The sequence below is a fragment of the Rhinichthys klamathensis genome, unplaced genomic scaffold (assembly GCF_029890125.1).
Source record: "Rhinichthys klamathensis goyatoka isolate OS25496 unplaced genomic scaffold, OSU_Roscu_1.1 h1tg000229l_1, whole genome shotgun sequence".
In the NCBI taxonomy this organism is placed as follows: Eukaryota; Metazoa; Chordata; class Actinopteri; order Cypriniformes; family Leuciscidae; genus Rhinichthys; species Rhinichthys klamathensis.
In genome coordinates, this window is record NW_026606753.1 from 698,067 (window position 1) to 718,671 (window position 20,605).

At 43.8% G+C, this 20,605-nt stretch overlaps 1 protein-coding gene across 2 annotated transcripts in view; it reads right to left on the minus strand.

Moving 5' to 3' along the window:
* Positions 1 to 20,605, minus strand: part of lrba (LPS responsive beige-like anchor protein) — a 268,042-nt gene that overhangs the window by 17,587 nt on the left and 229,850 nt on the right. The window contains exons 48-50 of one of the 2 annotated variants that reach the window (XM_056265070.1): positions 13,354 to 13,443; positions 2,817 to 2,994; positions 1,852 to 1,917 (exon numbers count right to left, since the gene is read on the minus strand). In XM_056265070.1, coding sequence (XP_056121045.1) covers positions 1,852 to 1,917; positions 2,817 to 2,994; positions 13,354 to 13,443 — 334 coding nt within the window. Of the gene's footprint in view, positions 1 to 1,851; positions 1,918 to 2,816; positions 3,010 to 13,353; positions 13,444 to 20,605 lie in introns of both variants that reach the window. The other variant, XM_056265069.1, reaches the window with a different exon arrangement.

Below are 20,605 nucleotides of genomic sequence, written 5' to 3' on the forward strand. Positions count from 1 at the left end.
TATGGTACAAAAATAAAGAGTCTTGACCCTAAAGGTCCATTTCAATGTCTGGTAAGTGAAATTCTGACAACCTCTTAAGAGATTATAAAGATGTAAAACCATTTGCATGAGAAAATATGACATTTATTATTAACTGTGCGTGACCGAATGTAATTTGTGAATGAACACATAAAACAGCAGAAGACAGAACAGTAAAATACCTGTCACATTTTCCTCTGCCATAAACGTTTGAAAAACAGACCCTTTTGGCAAAAGAAAGACTAAAATAATCATAAAAAAAAAATGTGACCAAAATGCTGTAAATTACATGTATTTTCTTAAACACATAAGACAGAGACAGTGAGAGAGAGAGAGATGGAAGAGGCCAGACTACACAGAGTCAGGTGTGTGAGGCCCAGACACACTCGTGACACACACCAGCACGGCGTCTGTGCTGGAGCGAGCGGACAGATTATCAACAGCACAGTCATGCAGAATTTACTGTGTTTAAATGTGTGAGCTGTGTGGAATGCAGTCCGTCTAAATACATACATGACGATGGGAGAAGGAGTGAAAGAAAATGAGCTATGAAAGAGGTCTCTCCCCACACAGAGAGACAGGAGGGAGAGGGGAGGGTGATTTGTTGTCTTTGATAAATCTTTTAAAAGAAAAGAAAAAAAAGAAACAAAAAAGTAAACATCCTGCTTTAGTAAAACATTTCCTACTATAGCTGTGCTAATTTCACATCTCTTTTATCACTTTAATATCATTTCAACTTAAATCAATATTTAATTCCCATTTATTTATTTGGTAGGTAAAAATGCAAACAATACCCTAAAGCCATGTTCCAACACATATTGGAAAACATTAATTCCTATTAATAATTCCTATTTTGGCCATTAAATGCTTAAATTAAATTAAACGTTTTGGTGTCCACATACTTTAGCTATGTATTGTATTGTACTGTATTATATATTCCTTACACACATATTTATAGTATATGTAATATTATAATATAATATAGCTCTTATACATTTATACAATTATTTACACTTATTTACATTTATTTTACACAATATTTACTCAAAATATCTGTAAACAGAAATTGTGCATTAGCACTATTGACTATTTAGCATCTGTTGACAATTTGTAAAAAAAAGAATTCTAGAAGCGGCCCAAGTGGATACATTATCAGATTCAGATCATTTCAAAACACTTTAATAATAATTGCTCTGGTTGAAATTGAAATTCAGTTGTTTCATATGAATTTCAAAGAATTTCAAAATGATTTTGGATTGCTGAAGGCTTAAATTCAGATTTAAAACCAACAGAAGTGGAGGTGTAGAGAAACGTACAGGTGAGTGGAATGAGGGGACACACCATGAAGTGACAAACGGATAAATTAGGCAAGACATATGTTACTGTATAATAATAAGAGCAGCAGGGGAGCAGAGAGATAAGATGAATAGGAGCAGGGAGAGAACCTTCAGAGAGGCTTCAGCCATATGTTATCACACATCTTCCCACTCTCATCCCTCTCTCCTTTTTTACTCCATCATCAACAGGTCGGAGAGATGAGGAGGACATATTGTCCTGACAGCGTGTGCCACGCGGCTTCAATCAGACATTATTACACCATTCATATTCATTCAGTCTGACAGGACAGAGAGACAGAGAAAGAAAGAGAGAGAGAGCTGATGATGTACAGGCTAAGCCACAGCTCATTGCTTTCCAATTTGCATGCAAATGCTGAACTGAAGCTGAATGGCGGCTGGGTGAAAAACAGCACTCATCTCCTCTCAAGGGCTGGGCCCTCACAACTCCCAACAGCCTATCACAAATCACTCTACTGACGATTGACAAGCCACAGACCTATCAAAGGGTCAATCTCCACCGGTAACTGGTACTGCTGGTCCTGCACAGAAGAGCTTTGATGACCTGAGAGAAAGAGAGAGAACCGATGAAAAATAGGTTTAATACATCAGGACGGTATATAATACACATAGTAGCCAGGACTACACCGAGTTTATTCACATCTCTTTACATTGGGATGTGAAGAACAGAGGAAAAGATCAGTTTATTGATATTCATATAAACGGTTAAAAAGGTTTTTCTGGTAGTTAATAGCATTTTTTTTTGTACAGAAAAACACTAATTTACAATGTATCCTTCCCATAGTACAGATCCTAAACATAATTTAAAACCACCATCTGAAGAGATCAAGTTTAAATTCGAGAACCACCCTTTCTCTTAATATCAGCATTTAGACTCTCAGCATTTCTTTCGGTTAGATTGATCTTTAATAAATAAAAAAAAACAAGAAGAGGCTGATAAATGGAGGTGGACAGGAAGCTGAATGCAAGGCAGAGGAAGTGTCACATTTGATCCAATTCAGTCTGAGATATCAATGTCTAAGGAGCCGATGATTATATACAACCAGAGCAGAGTTTAGAGGGATCAAGCTACAGAAGTTTGCATTATATAATGTGCCGAAATGAACGTCATCCTGCATCTGACATCAAACTTCACAGGACCCTAACACACTCTTATGATAATCTTGTATGATCTGCTTACGCCCTCCCGATGGTTAGGTTTAGGGCTGGAGTTACCTTCATGCTTTTTTTTTTTTTTTTTTTTTATCATACATTTCGGTTTGACAAATTGCATGATTACATACGAAATCACCACAATTACGTTTTATCATGAGATAGGGTTGCGTAACCTGGTTAACATAATAACTATCCAGTATCAGGGATGTAAATGAAGAGGCCGCAAGATTCATAGACTGATTCATTACTGATCACCAAACACCTTGCTGTCTGATTGTTCTTACTCACCAGTGAGACCGTGCCACTTGTTGACGGCGAAGAGGCGGTTGGCGGTGACGGTGATGACCGCTGGGTTGGTCAGGCCTGACTGTGTGTTGGCGGCCACGTGGGTGACAGGCGAGTTGGACGGGAACTTGAGGACCATGATGACATCCTGCTGCATCTGCTCTGTGAACATCAGTGGGGTCTGCAGAAGGAGATACTGTTGAGTCCATTACCACCATCATCAGCAGGGAGTGTAGAGGAAAAGAGAGTGATGGTGGGAGAGAGGAAGAGAGAAGAGGGAGAGAAGCAGGAAGAAAGGAAATTAGGCAGCGAAAGACAGAACGGTGTAAAAGAGCACAAAAGCTGAGATTGAGGACAGAGGTAAGTAGGGTAATGCAACACAATATCATAACTGGATTGTTATTAGGGTTGGGAATTGAGAATCTTGGTCAGAACAGGTTTGGAATAAAATATTTTCAAGATTCAGTTCAGGAATGTCTGTATTTTTGTGGATGGAACAAAGCAAAATGATTTGCGAAATCAGCATCAATATTATTTATTTCAAAAAATTGTATTACTGTTTTGTTGAAATCTAAAATTATCTCATGACTTAACAGTTTAGCAGACTTATGATGGTTGTGTATGTAATGAGAATTATTTTCCATACATTTTTTCTTTTCCCCCTAAAAGAGTAGTATTTTGCCACCGTGAAAAGCTGCAATGCATTCGCAGCTTTTCACAACAAAAAAAATTCTGATCATATCTACAGTATATGATTGCATCGGATTAACCTACAAGCTGATTATTACTCATATTAGTCATGTACTGCTATATCATTCCCGTTAAGCCCTATTTTTTTGGACACTAATGAAGTGCATGAACACTTCACATTAAAAGTCCCCCTGTGGTGAAAATCAATGTCTATGTGATATTTTAAAGTTCTTTAAGAGAAACCATGTGCAAATTCATAACACCATTGCTGAGTATTTTCTCTTTAAAACTGCAGTGATCTAAAGACAGTCTCAAAAAACGCGGTTTGAAATCACTGGTTTTTCTTACGTCATAAACTACCTTGTAACCAATCACGCCAACGTGCGGGCGGGCTTTAGCATATCATTAACTATGACCGATCTGAAGCAGGGAGTCTCAAGAGAAGCCAGGTTATCCCCGTATATTTTTCTGTTGATATCAAAAATTGGGTACTTTTAGCAATATAGCGGGTGAATTATGTATATGATGTATATACATAATGAACTATATGCATTTCTCCACTGACGTTCTGAGTTATCCAAAGCGTTTCTAAGGATGCTGATATTTAGAAGAGCTGTCTGACTCTGAGATGGCGAATAGGAACATGGTTTGTGTAACATTAGCAACACATTATTAGCTGTTTGATAACGTAGTCAAGAAAAAGGCTAATCATATTAATTACCGTTATGTGTCCAATGTTGTAAAGAGCGATACTATTGTGCAGCATTTACTTCAGTAAAGTTGACCGAGCGAGTGGATCTCTGAGCTGGTGTGAGTGAGTGGAGGCGGGGCTAATTAGCATCTTCATGGTTCTGCATATACTAAATGAAGCAAGGGTGTAGAGTTACATTCGAATCGAGCTATTTAAAGGCATAAATACTTTTTTTTCACAGCAAAAAAAACATTTAAATATGTCATTTTGGTGATCAAAGATGAGTTCTCTTACGAGAGTATCTCTCGTACTGCGTAATAGCTTACGCTAGGGGAAAAACTCTTTTCCGCGAGATATTGAAGCCAAAAATTATCCTTAATTTTTTATTAATGTAAAACGCTTTGCAGCAGCAAGCAGAAATAGGCGAAACAGCTCGCGCGCCTATTGGTTGCTCTGCAGCAAATGCAGCAGCCTATCGAGAGAGACTCTGCGTGACGTAATGACCAATGGGGGCAATTCGCGCCCATATCGTCACGTCCCGCCAGAAGGGGCGTGGTCTCACCCTATAAATATGCTCGTTAGGCTGATACAAGCTGATTTTTACCTCTTCAGCGAAGCACACGCATCGCTGGATCCGGAGTGAGAAGCCGCGCCGTCGAAGCAAGCCTTTCAGCGGGACGAGCTCTGGAGTCGCTGGCCTCGCCGCCTTCAACTGCCGTACCTGCTGCGCTTTCCGGCGTTCTATATCCTTTCATACTCTGTGTGTATTTACTCTGTTGAGAGTGTTTGCTCGCTTACTTGACGCGACTCACACTTCTCTCACAAAAAGAGCTGCGTCTTTTTAAAGATGCCTTCCTGTGGCTCGTGCCGCGCCCCGCTCAGCGATGGAGACCGGCACGTCATCTGTGTTTCCTGCCTGGGTGAGGATCACGCGGCTCTCGCGCTCGCTGACGGCGGATGCCCTCATTGCGAGCTTTTGCCCATGGTGACTCTGAGGACTCGCCTGGCATCATTCTCCGAGCCTTCACCGCAGCCCGCCGTGGTGCCGCGCCGCAAGAAGCGCCGCGCCCAGCGCGCTCCCGAGCTTTCTCCAGCCCGCCAAAGCTCGCCGGTTCGCCCGCCAGCTTCGCCGGCTTCGCTCGAGTCGCTCACTGACGGACAACGGCTGCCGCCTGCCGCCGCGTCCATCCACGAGTTTGACGAACCCACCGAGGCGTGTTCTCTTCTGGCATCCGATAGTGAGGATTGGGCGAGCTCCGTGGATCTCCCCTCCGCTAGCGTTTCCGGCCAGACCACTGGTAAGAGAGCCGGCATTGAGACTGAGCTGATGCGTCTGCTCTCTCAGGCCGTGGAAAGCATCGGCCTCGATTGGGAGGCGCCCGCGCAGCCGCCGCGCAACAGAACGGACGGACGCTTTCTCGGAAATGACGAGGCTCCGACGAAATCGCGGCCCGCGCCCTTCCTCCCGGAACTTCACGAGGAAGTGACTAAATCGTGGAACGCCCCCTTCTCCGCCAGGCTGCGTACCTCTGCCTCTGCTGCTTTCTCCTCGGTGGATGGCGCGAAGGACAGAGGATACCTTTCTGTTCCTCCTGTGGAACCAGCTGTAGCGTCTCATCTCTGCCCGCCCTCCGCTGGACGGCGCGCTCACACGACGCTACCTTCTAAAGCCTGCCGAGTGACGTCAACCATGCACGGTCGCGCTTACACCGCCGCCGGGCAAGCAGTTTCAGCGCTGCACACTATGGCTATCCTGCAGATCTACCAAGCCGACCTTCTCCTTAAATTGGACGAGGAAGGACCCGGAGCGATCTGCGTGGCGGACCTGAGAAGCGCTACAGACCTCGCTCTTCGCGCTACTAAAGCCGCTGCACAAGCCATAGGACGAAACATGGCCTCTCTCACCGTGGCTGAGAGACACTTATGGCTGACGCTGTCCGAGATGACGGAAGCCGAGCGCTCTGTGTTCCTCGACGCGCCCATTTCACAAGCGGGCCTTTTCGGATCTGCCTTCAAAGATTTCGCGGACAGATTCATGGAGGTGCAAAAGACTTCGCAGGCCATGAAGCACTTCCTTCCGAAGCGCTCGAGCTCCGCTGCAGGCCGCTCAAAACAGCTGTCTGCTCGCAGTTCTCAGCCGCAGCCTGCACCGCCTGCCGCCGCCGCTTCACAGCGCCGCCACGCCCGAGACCAAAGACCGCGCTCTCGCTCTGCTGGACGCCGCCCCCCTCAGCGCGGGCCCCGGCCGAGGATTGAGATCAAGCCCGAGGCCTCAAAATCTTCCTAGCCATTCTAGGAAAGCGACGGTGTTCAGATCCCGCTGCGGCCGGATTTCCACCAAAACTTCTCGCTCGGTCAGTTCCAAACATTGCGACTGTCCCAGTGTATTTCGCAGTGAGCCAGCCGGTGTCTCAGCCCGTTTGCCTGCGCACAAAAGCCGTTTTTACGGCTACCCAGATAAATCCAATAAAGAGTGCATTTTCTGGTGTTCCGGCCACGGCCGATGGTGTTATAAGTGTTGTAAGAATGCCCACCCAGTGCCCATTCACACACACAGACACAGCCCGCCACGGTGCAGGGCTAGCACAAATAAAATCGACTCCGGTCGATTGTGCAAACAATGTAGTAAACGCGCCCATGTCACCATGCCCGCTCACACTACATGCTGCGTGTCCCTTGGTTTCTGTAAAAACGAAACCAACACACATTCAGTCGGCCATGAACGACAGTGTTTTCAGTGTAATAAATGTGCCCGCAGCCCCGCGCCCACATTTTCTCACAGACACGCCGATTCCTACGGGATCTCCCCCGCTCGCTTTTTCTGCACAATCTGCCATAAAAAAGCTGAGCGCGGTCAGGCCGCCCGCTGTGATCAGCGCGCCCCCCGCCTCGAACGCTGTAAACACGGTGTTGTGTTCCCAGTATGCCCGGGCTCTCGAGCTGCCGTTTTGCCGCGACCAGAGCCCGGATTTCATTCTGCCCCTAGCTATTCACGCAGATGCGTGGTCAAAGCTTCCCGGGGTATCAGAATGGGTGCTGAACACTATAAAGAGAGGCTATTCGCTACAATTCGCTCGACGCCTGCGCCGTTACACGGCGCGTGTCGAAACTACGGTGAAAAACGAAGTGTCTCATCTACTTCGTGCCGAGATAGCGAAACTACTGAGCAAAGGGGCTATAGAACCTTTATCTCAGGCTCAGAGCGAAGGGGGCCTATACAGCAGATATTTTCTGGTGCCGAAAAAGGATGGGGGTCTCAGACCCATTTTAGATCTACGACAGCTGAACAGAGTGCTTGTCAAACGCCAGTTCAGAATGCTTACGACCAGGAAAATCCTCGCGCAAGTGCGCCACGGGGACTGGTTTATGTCGATAGATCTGAAAGACGCCTATTTCCAAATACAAATAGCGTCCCATCACAGGCGATTCTTGAGATTCGCCTTCGAGGGCCAGGCATATCAATACACAGTCCTGCCGTTCGGCCTGTCCCTAGCACCTCGTACATTTACGAAGTGCATGGACGCGGCGCTCGCACCCCTGAGACTTCAGGGCATGCGAGTCCTGAACTACTTGGACGATTGGCTGATTCTAGCTCGATCACGATCGGAGCTCATAGAACACAGGGCCGCATTACTCGAGCACCTCGAGGAGCTGGGCCTCACAGTCAATTGGGCGAAGAGCTCACTGTCTCCCAGTCAGAAAATTTCCTTTCTGGGAACCGTGTTGGACTCGCTGTCCATGACAGCACGCCTGTCACCAGAGCGCGTGCTAAATATTCAGCGCGGCGTGAAATCCTTCCGCCACGGCGCGATAGTTCCGCTCAAAAGGTTTCAGAAAATGCTGGGGCTGATGGCCTCAGCAGCCTCTGTACTCCAGTTGGGCTTGCTCCGCATGCGCCCACTGCAGATGTGGCTGAAAGCGCGGGTTCCACCCAGGGCATGGACAGCGGGTCTGTTTCGCCTCAGGGTCGACCTTCAGTGTGTTTCAGCTCTGGAACCTTGGAAAATAACCGACTGGTATCAGTCAGGTGTGAGTCTGGGGACCGCTTCGAGTGTGAAGGTGGTGTCTACGGACGCCTCCACCTCGGGGTGGGGAGCGCTGCTCGAGGGCAGACCGCTAGCTGGCCTGTGGTCAGAACGGGAAAAGCTCCTTCACATAAACTGCTTGGAGATGATAGCAGTCGACAAAGCGCTACGGCGTTTTTGTCCCCAGGTAACAGGCCACCACGTCTTGGTCCGGTCGGACAACATGTCAGTGGTGGCATACATAAATCGCCAGGGCGGCGTCAGGTCACGAAACCTTCACAGGCTGACGGAACGCCTCCTGGTCTGGGCTCAGCACAACCTGCTCTCACTGAGAGCAGCGCACGTGCCTGGTCACCTGAATGTGGGACCAGACAGACTGTGCAGGAACAATGTTCCAGCAGGGGAATGGTCGCTGCACCCGCAGACGGTCCAGCTGCTGTGGAAAACGTTCGGCAGAGCACAGATGGACCTATTCGCGTCCCACGAAAACGCTCATTGCCCGGAGTTTTTCTCGAAAAGCAAGGACGCGCTGGCTCATGTTTGGCCCCGCTGCCCCCTATATGCTTTTCCTCCTGTCTCGCTCCTGCCTCAGGTGTTGGAACGAATCAGGGAGAACGGATGCCCAGTGCTGCTCGTAGCTCCGCTCTGGACAAACCAGACGTGGTTCCCTGCCCTGATGCAGCTGACCAGCACTGCCCCATGGCCTGTACCATTGAGGAGAGACCTCCTCTCTCAGGCGGAGGGCTCGATTTGGCACCCTCGCCCGGGGTTGTGGTCCCTGCACGCATGGCCCATCAACGGGTACCCGCTAGCCTCTCAGAAGGAATGTTAAACACGATCGCGCAGGCTAGAGCTCCGTCTACCAGGCGGCTCTACTCCTCGAAATGGTCTGTTTTCTCTGCATGGTGTCAAGCCCAGAGCTTTTCACCTGTGGAATGCGGGGTTTCGGAAGTGCTTTCCTTCCTTCAAGAGCTACTGGATAAGGGCAGGACCCCATCCACGCTCAAAGTATATGTGGCGGCCATAGCAACGTTTGCAAAACCGGTGTCTGGCCAGTCGCTGGGGAAAAACGACTTAGTCGTGCGTTTCCTTAGGGGAGCTCGGAGGCTGAACCCTCCCAGGCCCCCTTCAGTCCCGACGTGGGACCTTTCCACGGTCCTGGAGGCCATGAAAGGCGCCCCGTTCGAGCCAATCCAGCTGGTGGACATGAAACACCTGTCGTTCAAAACAGTGTTTCTCATGGCTCTCGCTTCAGTGAAGCGCATAGGGGACTTACAGGCGCTTTCAGTAAGCGCGTCGTGTATGGAGTTTGGGCCTAATGACTCGAAGGTCATTCTCAAACCAAAGCACGGGTATGTCCCGAAATCCCTCAATACACCGTTCAGGGCCCAGGTAATTTCCCTGTCTGCCCTTCCGGTTCTCAGTGAGGAGGAGGATGCGAGTCTCCTTTGCCCCCTTCAGGGCATTGAGAGCTTATGTGTCACGCTCGTCTGTTTTCAGACAGACGGAGCAGCTTTTTGTTTTGTTTGGCGGGCGTTCCAAGGGACTCGCCGCCTCAAAACAGAGCCTATCCAGATGGATAGTGGATGCCATTGCGCTCGCTTACTCTGCGAAGGGCCTACAGTGCCCCTTGGGTGTCAGGGCGCACTCCACGAGAGGCGTGGCCTCTTCGTGGGCATGGTCGAGCGGGGTTTCCCTGCAATATATCTGTACGGCCGCGGGCTGGGCCTCGCCGTCTACATTTATAAAATACTATAACCTGGAGGTACCCGCCTTACAAGCTAAGCTTTTGGCGGTCTAAAATTCAGTGCTATCTGCCCCGCTGTGCGGCCCAGATGCTGAGTTTTCTGCAGCCCCATGAGTGTTGACACACGTATGGCCACCCAGATCAGGCTGAAAGCTTTCACCCTGGCTGCGCGTTTTATTGTCATATAATAGCCCCGCTGGGTGCTTTTTTATAGGGAATGACGCTTCCAGCCTCTCTTCCTACACTCTATGTGAGTTTATGGTGATTATGCACTACATGAGCCCTGGGCTTCGGCCCCCGGGACTTTGGTGTTGGATCCCTGTACGCACGGCGTGTTGCATTGTGTTCCCCTAGCGTAAGCTATTACGCAGTACGAGAGATACTCTCGTAAGAGAACGTACTCGGTTACTAACGTAACCTCGGTTCTCTCTAGAGAGGGAACGAGTACTGCGTATCTTGCCGTGCTTGGTATACGCTCTGGTTCGCTTCAGTGATAAAAACCAGCTTGTATCAGCCTAACGAGCATATTTATAGGGTGAGACCACGCCCCTTCTGGCGGGACGTGACGATATGGGCGCGAATTGCCCCCATTGGTCATTACGTCACGCAGAGTCTCTCTCGATAGGCTGCTGCATTTGCTGCAGAGCAACCAATAGGCGCGCGAGCTGTTTCGCCTATGTCTGCTTGCTGCTGCAAAGCGTTTTACATTAATAAAAAATTAAGGATAATTTTTGGCTTCAATATCTCGCGGAAAAGAGTTTTTCCCCTAGCGTAAGCTATTACGCAGTACTCGTTCCCTCTCTAGAGAGAACCGAGGTTACGTTAGTAACCGAGTACGTTTTAAGGGATACAATTATTGACTACAGGGGGCCTTTAAAGCTGGAGAAAAGAGGTCAGACAGAGAGATCAAAGCAGATACACACTGTCGTTTCACAAAAAAATCAATGAAAGATTTGACATTCTTGGACCTTAGAGAATTCCAAAAATGCTTCTGCCAGGCAAGTTACATTTCCCGGGTAATGAGTACAAGATAAACAGAAGGAAAACAGTTTGTAAAGACAAAGTTGCAAAAGATCAGAGCAGATTTCAAATGAATCTGAACTTTCCTTTAGGCTGCCACAATGTATTGCAACCTCCATTAGTAACATTATAATCTACTTTATCTCACGTTCCATTCTAGATGAAGAGAAGCTAAAAAAAGGTATATGCACATACACAGCTGTTTGATTACTTGGCAGCAAAGTCATCCAACCATCAAGTTGACTTCCTCAGTGAGGCAGGGCTGTGTTTGTAGAAGCAGGAGATAGTGTTCAGACTGGGCAGCTGCGATGTCACTCTCATTGAGCAATCTGATTGGCTGCTGCTTTATAATGATATTTATTTACAGCACAGTTTAATCACTTTAAAGAAGGTCTATTTTGTATTAGTATTTTAAATATTATAAAAAACTATTGTAGGAAGTATATTTATTTGCTTATAAATAATAAGCTCATATATTTTAGTATGTCTCTCACTCAATGTCACCATTAAATTGTGCCCTATTCTAGTCCAACTGTTGTCGTATGTCTGTGATGTCTAATCCTGACATGTGTGTGTGATTTTTAGACACAGTATGGAGACACGGGGCTAATTGGTGTGCCTGCAGTAAATTAGACAGACAGCTAGGGCCTTAAACAGTGTTCAGCCTGTGAGTGGCATTAAACAGAGGATCTACCCTCATTAACCTACTGGAGACACGGAAGAGGGAGAGAAAGAAGTGCAGGCAGAGAGTGAAAGAGATAGATGAAAGGATTACGGAGAGTACATATACAGGATCACATGAAAATGTAATGTTAATTTAAAAAAGAAGTGTCTTGTCATGCCATCTCTCTTATTTCAGAATGCTGCTTTTGATGCCTGATTTCCTCCAAGTGATTTTTTTTCCTCCATTAAATTATTTCATTAGTAATTTTAAAGAACAAAAAAAGATAATAAGCCTGTGTAAAAATACTTCTTTGTAAAAAAAACAAATGGTACAGTAAGCATTGGGTAAGATCATGTACATAAAGGCACAGAAGCTTATAGAAACATTTACGATTTGAGCACTTCTGACACAAGATAATTTTACTGGGTTCCCATACCTTTTGACCAATGAATTTCCATTGATTGCATGATTGCACTCACAATCATAAACAAACAATTCTACCCTTTGTATCAGATCTCCAGTTCAGAGTGATGTTTATTTAGCCTTTCACAGTCAGTTTTAGACTCTGTGCTTGGGATTGTGGGATTATTATGAAGTTGTGTGTTCAAAGGCTGTTCAAATTAAGTGTCAGCGTTATGTAAAGTCAGAAATCCAGTTCTGAGCCTATAACTATATCTGCATGCGGACATTTAGAGGAGAATGTGAGAGTTTGTTTCCACACAGGCAGGCGGGGGCTGTCATCGCCACAGAAACACACAGCTAATGGGGGCTTCTAGGCCGTCACCCACAGTCTCTCAGTTTCTAGACTAAAGACCCTATCACCTCAGAGTACTCCGCTCAACTATAGGACTTTTCCCACTTCTGGGACCCTTTCTCACGCTGGGGGCTCACTGAAAGAGGACAGGAGTGAGGAGAGGGGAAGTAAAGCACAAAACAATTAATGGGTCTATATTTCTCCCTACCCGAACCAAAACGTATTATTTTATTTTAGATCAACATAAAAACAAAGTGGCTGGAGCTGGTAAGGGAGAAGCAAATATAAAGAATGGGATTTGTATCAACTGAAGAGATGTTATAGAATGATTACAATGGACACAATCTAGTTTTATGAAATCTAGTTTTGCTTTGGCAGTTTTCCAAAATAAGTTGCTGTTTTAAACACTACTTGGTGTTTACAATGACATTTTTTTTTTTTACAAACCAGAAAACCTTTCCACCCTTCTGTGGTGTAAATGCACATAATGGTTCCAGATTTGACTGGGTCCGCGGTATACAAGAATGCTAGTTTCCTGTGTATAGAGCTAATGAGGAGGAAAGAGACTATGCAAATCTGTTTTGTTATAGAGTTTTAAAAACAAGAGAGAGAGAGAGAGAGAGAGAGAGAGAGAGAGAGAGAGAGAGAGAGAGAGAGAGAGAGAGAGAGAGAGAGAGAGAAGACAATGTTTTTATTGTTCCACGTAGCTTTTTTTTTTACTATTTTTAAATTAGTTTTCATTTTCATATTATCGATTTTGTCATTTTTATTATTTAAAAAAAATATTTCGATATGACTTTTTTATACATTTTTATTTCAGTTTTAGTTTTAATTATTTTAGACTATGTAAATGTCTGCTGCATAAACTTTTGTATACAGGTTAATACATTTGTAATGGTCTGCATGTCAAATTAGACAGTGAGTGTGTTTTTGTGTGCGTGTTACTCACCACCTGCATGGCAGAGCTGCGTGGCATGTGGGGCTCAATTAGCAGCTGGCAGGGTGTCTGTCCAAAACTTCTGATTTGAGACTCCACAGCCTGAGAAAGACAGAGAGTGAGCATTATGGAGGTTTGGTGGCACTAATGAAGAGATATAGGACTATAAACGTCACCTTGAGACAGTGGCTAACTTGCCCTGGACAATATCAACTAATACAGACCCAAAGTAATGTGTGTGAGTATGTGTGTCTGTGTGTGAGTGTGTGAGTGTGTGTGGGGAAAAAAAGTGAAAAAAAGAAAAGTGGTGGAAATAATGATCATACTAATGGGAAAGGGAAATACAGAAGCTGGATATATGTACATTTATCTTTGTGAGAGTGTGTTAAAGCAGATAATAGTGTGTATGGAAGAAGAGAGAGAGACGACGCTGAGTATGAGCACGACGCTGACAAATAAAAGGCAGAAAATAGTAGGTTCACATCTATCTTTTAGGGTTGTTTGCTGTAGCTAAAAATATGTTACAGCATGTTTTAACATTATTTGAACATTACTAAATGGACACAGTGAAGAATATTTAATTATTTTCAGGTATGCACCAAACTATTTATTTACACAATTACACATTAAATTACACAAACACACCCACACACACATATATATATATATATATAGTAACATTTTAATATATACAAAAATATCAGCAATGATGCAACAAATCCCTGAATTTGAGTTTATATTCTATTTAATTAATTCAATTTATTAATGGAAATTAATTAAACACACTTACTCTAACACAGATTTTTCTGCCGTTTTAAATCAGAGGTGTTATTAAACAATGATGACACAAGGAAGTGTCATGAAACTACAAATAAAGCCAAAAAAAGTGCATTAAAATTGCTGTGATATTCGTGGAATTGTAGCCTGGATGCCAACCCGAGCCCCGCTCACAACATTTTTTGGTCGGGAAGTTCGGTCTGGACTTGATCCATTGAGGAGTAATTACGATCGGTTCAAAAATCGTCGGGCCAATCAAATTGCCAGGGCGGGCTTTATACGATGATGGACAGATGATCTGCAGTTACGTAATCATCACGTTATAAAAGAGCGCTTGGGTTGAACTGGTTTCCCTCAAAGATGACTGCAGCTGGAGAATTGAGATGTATAGATTCCGCTATCGCGTCTGTTGTAAAAGAAATCGACAGCGCATTAATTTTAAAAGACGAACAGAGAACTGCAATCAAGGCATTTGTCGATCGGAAAGATGTTTGTCGTCCTTCCTACGGGATTCGGCAAAAGTTTAATTTATCAGCTGGCTCCGATGGTCGCTAAGAAGATGGGACGCAATGAAATCCCTGTGGTCGTTGTGGTTTCTCCTTTGGGCGCACTCATGGAGGACCAAGTAAAAGAAGCAACACTCATTATTTTACTACTACTTCCAGCGTGCGTGCATTTGAGTTCTGTTGACAACTATGCGTAGCTCAACATACGTCACTTACTGCGTTGCTCTGATTGGTTGTAGGTCTATCCAATTGAGTGCAGAGTTTTTGTTTTTTTCCTGGTTCGGTTAAGACACGCCTCATAATCAAAGCCCTATGGAGCAGTATCAGACTCACATTCTGACTAGAATATGAGTATGACGAAGTCAGGCTAGTGAAATTGCCTAATTTTCTATTGATGTCAAAATCATTGTTAATACATTGTGAATATTTGATAGCCTGGCCCTACTACATTAGTGCAAGTATCCCTCAAATGGGATTTCCATGAATCAATAGAGAAACTGTCCCGATCCCACGCTAAAGAGAGAGAGGGGTATGCCAGAAATGTCCCAGCTCTCGTCTGACTGCTCTGGCTCTAACTGTATTCATGAAAGCATCAGGAAGTCAGGAGGCTTTCCACGTCCCTCTCATTGTATTTCTTCCCTCTTCCACCTCTCTCTCTTTCCACTGCTCAGACTGCCCTTCTTTACATCAATCCTTTCCGTCTGTTTCTAACTCTTATTCTGCTCTTCATCGCTCTTTCTTCATTCCGCTCTCCCGCTTTGATCTGGTTCGGCCCACTCTGCTGGTAACAATAGACTTCACCACACAAACTCTTCTTTATATAGTGTAAATCCACTAGTGATCTCATTAGAGGCACTGATGGAACACAGATGACAGGACTACTGTGTCTGGAAATACCATTGTAAAGAAGCGGGGTTCAGAGGAGGCCATACAAGAGAAGTCACCTCGTTTCAATTATATGATTGGTTGATTTCAACTTAAAAGCAATGGAATTTGACACTCTGTGTGGCAACAGTTCTTCTTTACTTGGCCAAGTATTTGGTGCTAGGCTAAACCACATTGCGTCACCTATTCACAGTATAAGATCTTTCAGTCTTTTTTCCAGTCAGATCAGTGTTTGTCTAAGGCTTTAATCTCACCAATGTTGTTTCATAGTCCTTAGTAAGAGTAGATGGCATATTAAATTTGGGGAACAAAAACAAAGATATGAGGGATATTCCATATAGAGTATACCGTTCTGCACCTAGTTGTCAATTGTTCAGGCAATGCACATACAGTGGGGTCCAAAAGTCTACACTGGAAATCATCAGGGATTCAAAATCTAAACATTTAAAATGTAATTTTATTATACTAATTACATTATTTTATTATTAATAAATTACATTATATAATAAAATGAAAAAATACATTTTAGCCCTGTGATGGACTGGCCTTCCAGGCAGGGTGATGTCCTGCCATTGGCCAGAGAAATGGGGATAGGCTCCAGCATCGCCACGACCTCAAATAGGACAAATGGTTTGATAAGATAAGATGACAATTCGTCTATTAAACCTTTGACCATATCACACCGGAACATTCAAATCTGCGTTGGCGCTGCCGCTGACCCAGAGGAAGCATTTATCATGTGTAGGTATGAAACAGCTTCACAAATAGTATTTTTAAACACATAGTATCATTATTTCTATGTTACATATTCATATTATCACAGAAACACTGGGATAAAAGTTTATATTTCAGATGAAAACACTGATGTCTACAGAAGCGATCAATCAAAATAGACTAAATCACCCTTGAAATTAACATGACACTTCAAACAACGATTGTATCAATTACAATCGTTGAGCCACCAGGTGGCGACAAATTTTATTTGTCATTGAATCATTCAAGAAATTAGTTCAAAAAAGCTGAGTCATTGAATCATTCATTTAAACCAAGTTTAAACATTTTAAATAGACTGAAGCGATTAACATTTTGCCAGAACCTCTAGTAAATTGCATTATTACATTAAGTTATTTTGTGTAGTTGTCTGTTCAGAATTGTGGGAGAATCGTGATCTCTTTTTGAAAAAAATAAATAAAAAATGTGATTCTCAATTTATCCAGAATCGTACAGCTCTGGTTAAACCATTTCAAAACGCACCTGCATTGTTTTGCATTTTGTGACTTTCCGTCGGATAAAAGACACATTTTCCAGTCATATATTTCATAATTGAAGATTTAATAGGGTTAAAATATCGTCTTGTCTCGTTCTCGTGAACCCAATATCGTGTATCATCTCCTCTCGTGAACTAAGTGTATCGTCACACCCCTAAACTTTACCCCACATAAAAAGTAAAGAATCTTCTACATATTTATCCACTCCATTCAATCCCTCAGTAAGTTTCTCAAACATACACCAAAATCTGAAACAGATCGTCTAGCTTCATGTTACGCTGTGAACTAATGTCATTCAGCAGTGTGGCATAGAAGTTGGCATCGCAAACCAAATGAAGGTCGAGTGTGTCACACTGGGACAGTTTGTTTAAGCTAATATGCGGATGCGTCTTGCCCAGGCACCTGCCCCATCTTCATTAAATCCTCTCTTGACATTTACTACCACAGTAGAATGAGGCAGTTCTCAGGTCAGAGCGTCCAGCCAATGAGGAGAGAACGTTATATGGGTGCTAGCCATGCTAGAGGGGCCAATCTCTTTAGGGGCACTAGTGCGTATCTGATGAGGTCTCTTTATATTCTACACATTTAAATGTTGGAAATATCCCGTATGTATGCATTGTACACAAACACAGAGAGAGAGAGAGAGAGAGAGAGAGAGAGAGAGAGAGAGAGAGAGAGAGAGAGAGAGAGAGAGAGACAGAGAGAGAGTCATGCTTCATGAGTCACCTGATTTACTCTAACCCTTGACAAGGTAATTTAGCTGTACAACAAGCTGTGGCCAAATTTCTTATTTTGCATAATGAGGTTCCTATGAATACTTAGAAGATTTTAGGGGGGGTGGATTCTCCCTAAATTTAAGCCTTTTAAAGGTCAGATTAGTATCGGACTTGAGTAAAAGTGAGACTTGATTTGAAGGAAAAGGACTGTGTTTGTGTGTTTAATTCACGTGCAAAGGGAGCTCTTTGTGCCTGTCATGTTCTTTTTTTTGTGTGTGTTGTGGCAGGGCAAAGACAGGAAGTAATCACCGTCTGAGTAAACATGGCCCAGTCTCCTGAATGACCCTAATCTACCATGAGACATTCCACACGCCCCATGGTCTACACGCACACACACGTGTGCGCACACACTGGGTTCAACATACATAGATCGACGCAATTACGCACACAGCTTGCCATCAAAAAACCCAAACTCAGCTGCTCAGACTGACAAATCCCAGTCCTGCCCAAACCAGACCTGATGCAAGATACAAAACTAAAACTAGAACCAGAACCCAGCAGTTGGTTTCCCCACGACACAATTTGAGAAGATCCAGAGCCGGTGCCATACTTGCCGTTTCCAGACAAACACACACACACGCTGTTCTAAGAGCCATGCTAAACTACACCCTGCTCGTTTATTTTTCTAATTTAGCTCTACAAACCAGCTATGACGTGAGGTCAGGGTCCAAAATGAACTTTTTGCCACACCTGCCAATGGTGACTGAATTGACAAAATGTACCAGCCATGAATGTTTTTTTTGTTTTGTTTTTCACTATGGTAATGTGATTATTTAGATGTTTTTTTGTCTTTCTTGCATAATAGTGAGAAACAGCACATTGGCTATGTCCAGACTTCAGGTAAAATTGGCCCAAATCTGATTTTTTTTTTTTTTTTGCTCATGTTCCTCATATCTATTTGTCCATTACAATGTGAACATTTTGTGGTTCTAAATTAGATACAGATCTGACTTTTTGCAATGTGACCTCAGCGTGAGCAGTCGTTTTGGGATTCATTGACTTTTGCATCACTACAGATCAACATTCGTCGTAATTTCATGCTGGAATTCACATATTGGTAATTCTTTGGTCATCTCTAAACAAGCAAAACCATGAGGATTGTATCGTAAATAATTTAACATTTTGCCCTCTTTCTCCTCATCCTTGTCCTAATCACATTCTCACAAATTCGCTGGTGTCCACTGCACATGAATAACTCGCCAAAATGAAAATTCACATCATTTCAACTACCGACTAACTTGACTTTCACAGAACACAGAAGTTTTTGACTTTTTCAACTTGAATTCATTATATGCTCATAAACAATGAGAAATATGAACAACTTTTACACCTTTATTTTTTTTGTGTTCCATCGAAGATAGAAAGTCATACAGGTTTGAAATTGCATTAAGGTGAGGAAATGATGACAACTTTCACTACACTGTGAATTATCCCTAATGGCTACTGTATGTATGTATGTATGTATGTATTGATTGATTTATGAATTTTACCAGACATTGGCTTTTTTGAAAAAAAAAAAAACTTTTTACTAATGCTTGGTGTGTTAATTTTAGCCCCTGCATTGGGTGCAACTAAGAATAATGATGTCTTCAAGGTAAAAGGAAGAAATGGGTGGCATATAAAATACTGCACAAAAAATTATACATGCTCATTCGAAGACTGTGTGGCTCACCAGTTCTGTTCTGAAATACATTCTCTCTCTCTCCTCTTATGACTTAGATCCTGTTAAGTTTTTTTTTTTTTTCAAGCGTGTTTATTACAGTTTGATTGCAGACACGGCCATGTGAATTTATCGATCCCCTAATGGCCTGTGAATGGTGGAGAGGCAGTCAGGCGTAAGGATTCCCATTTAACCTCTGCTTATTAAACAGGAAGTGTGCAGGGTAATGGCCTGAACTGGAGAGATGACTGGAGCAGATAGGCAATGAATCTGCATCAGATAGAGGGATGAAGAAATAGATAGAGGATTAAGGGCATGGAGGGTGGAAAGGAATGAAAGATGGACAGAATGAATGGCTAAAGGAATGGCTGGATGGAGAAGGATGAACAGATAAAAGAAAGGAAGCATGGGAGGAAAGGAAAGACCATTAAAGGGATAGCAAGAACACCTAGATGGGAATAAGGTGAGTCGAGTCATTAATCAGCCTCAGTCACTGAGCATGAAGGGCAGAAGACTAGAACCCACTCCGACACCGAGGACTGCCCCAGTGCACACATTCACACCCACACAACTGCTTCAGTGCAGGAAAAGAATGGCACTGTGTGACCTCTGCAGCAGAGATGTTATATTAAGGCGGAGAATGTGTAAGGCTGAGGATACTTGATGTGTGGATATATGCAGATTCGAGATCGAGGTGCAGTTAGCTGCTTAATTCACTGCCTGATGCTTTCAATTGCTGCCCTGGGATAAAGCAACCTGTATCTGCTGGTCTAGAATATTTTTCTCCAAACAAAATCCAAATGTTTGTACATGTATTATTTATTGGTTTGTATAGGATGCTCAAGTTGCACGATCTAAATGTGAACCTTACTGACTTCACAGCTTTACTCTGCAGTTGATACACATTGCACCTATGACGTCATACTTAATTTGACGAATGAAACTGAGGCTGTGAAGGGACGGAAGTCTAGTGCATTAATCTTGAGATCCTTGGTGTCTTTTAGCTGACAAAACATTTCAAATACATACACTGGAAATTTGTGCAAAGACGTTGCACCACCTGAGCGATCAACACAGAGACATACAACGGTACAACAATTGCTGTACTTTCGTCTCTTACATCAATGTTTTAATTTGCGTCCTAATAAATATGCCATCTACTCTGACCAAAGTCTATATATAAGGGGTTTAATACAATCTGGCTCAAAGTCCTATTAGGCTCACATCCAAGACAATAATGCAAGGAACAACCAAATAACAATGTCCTTGAATAATGGATTACAGACCACCATGCCAGGTTCAGTAACACCAACATCCTGCTAGTCTGGGATGATGTTAAGCAGATAGTCTTGAATGGTACATTTTCTTCATGGTAGCACTGGATCCTGTGTA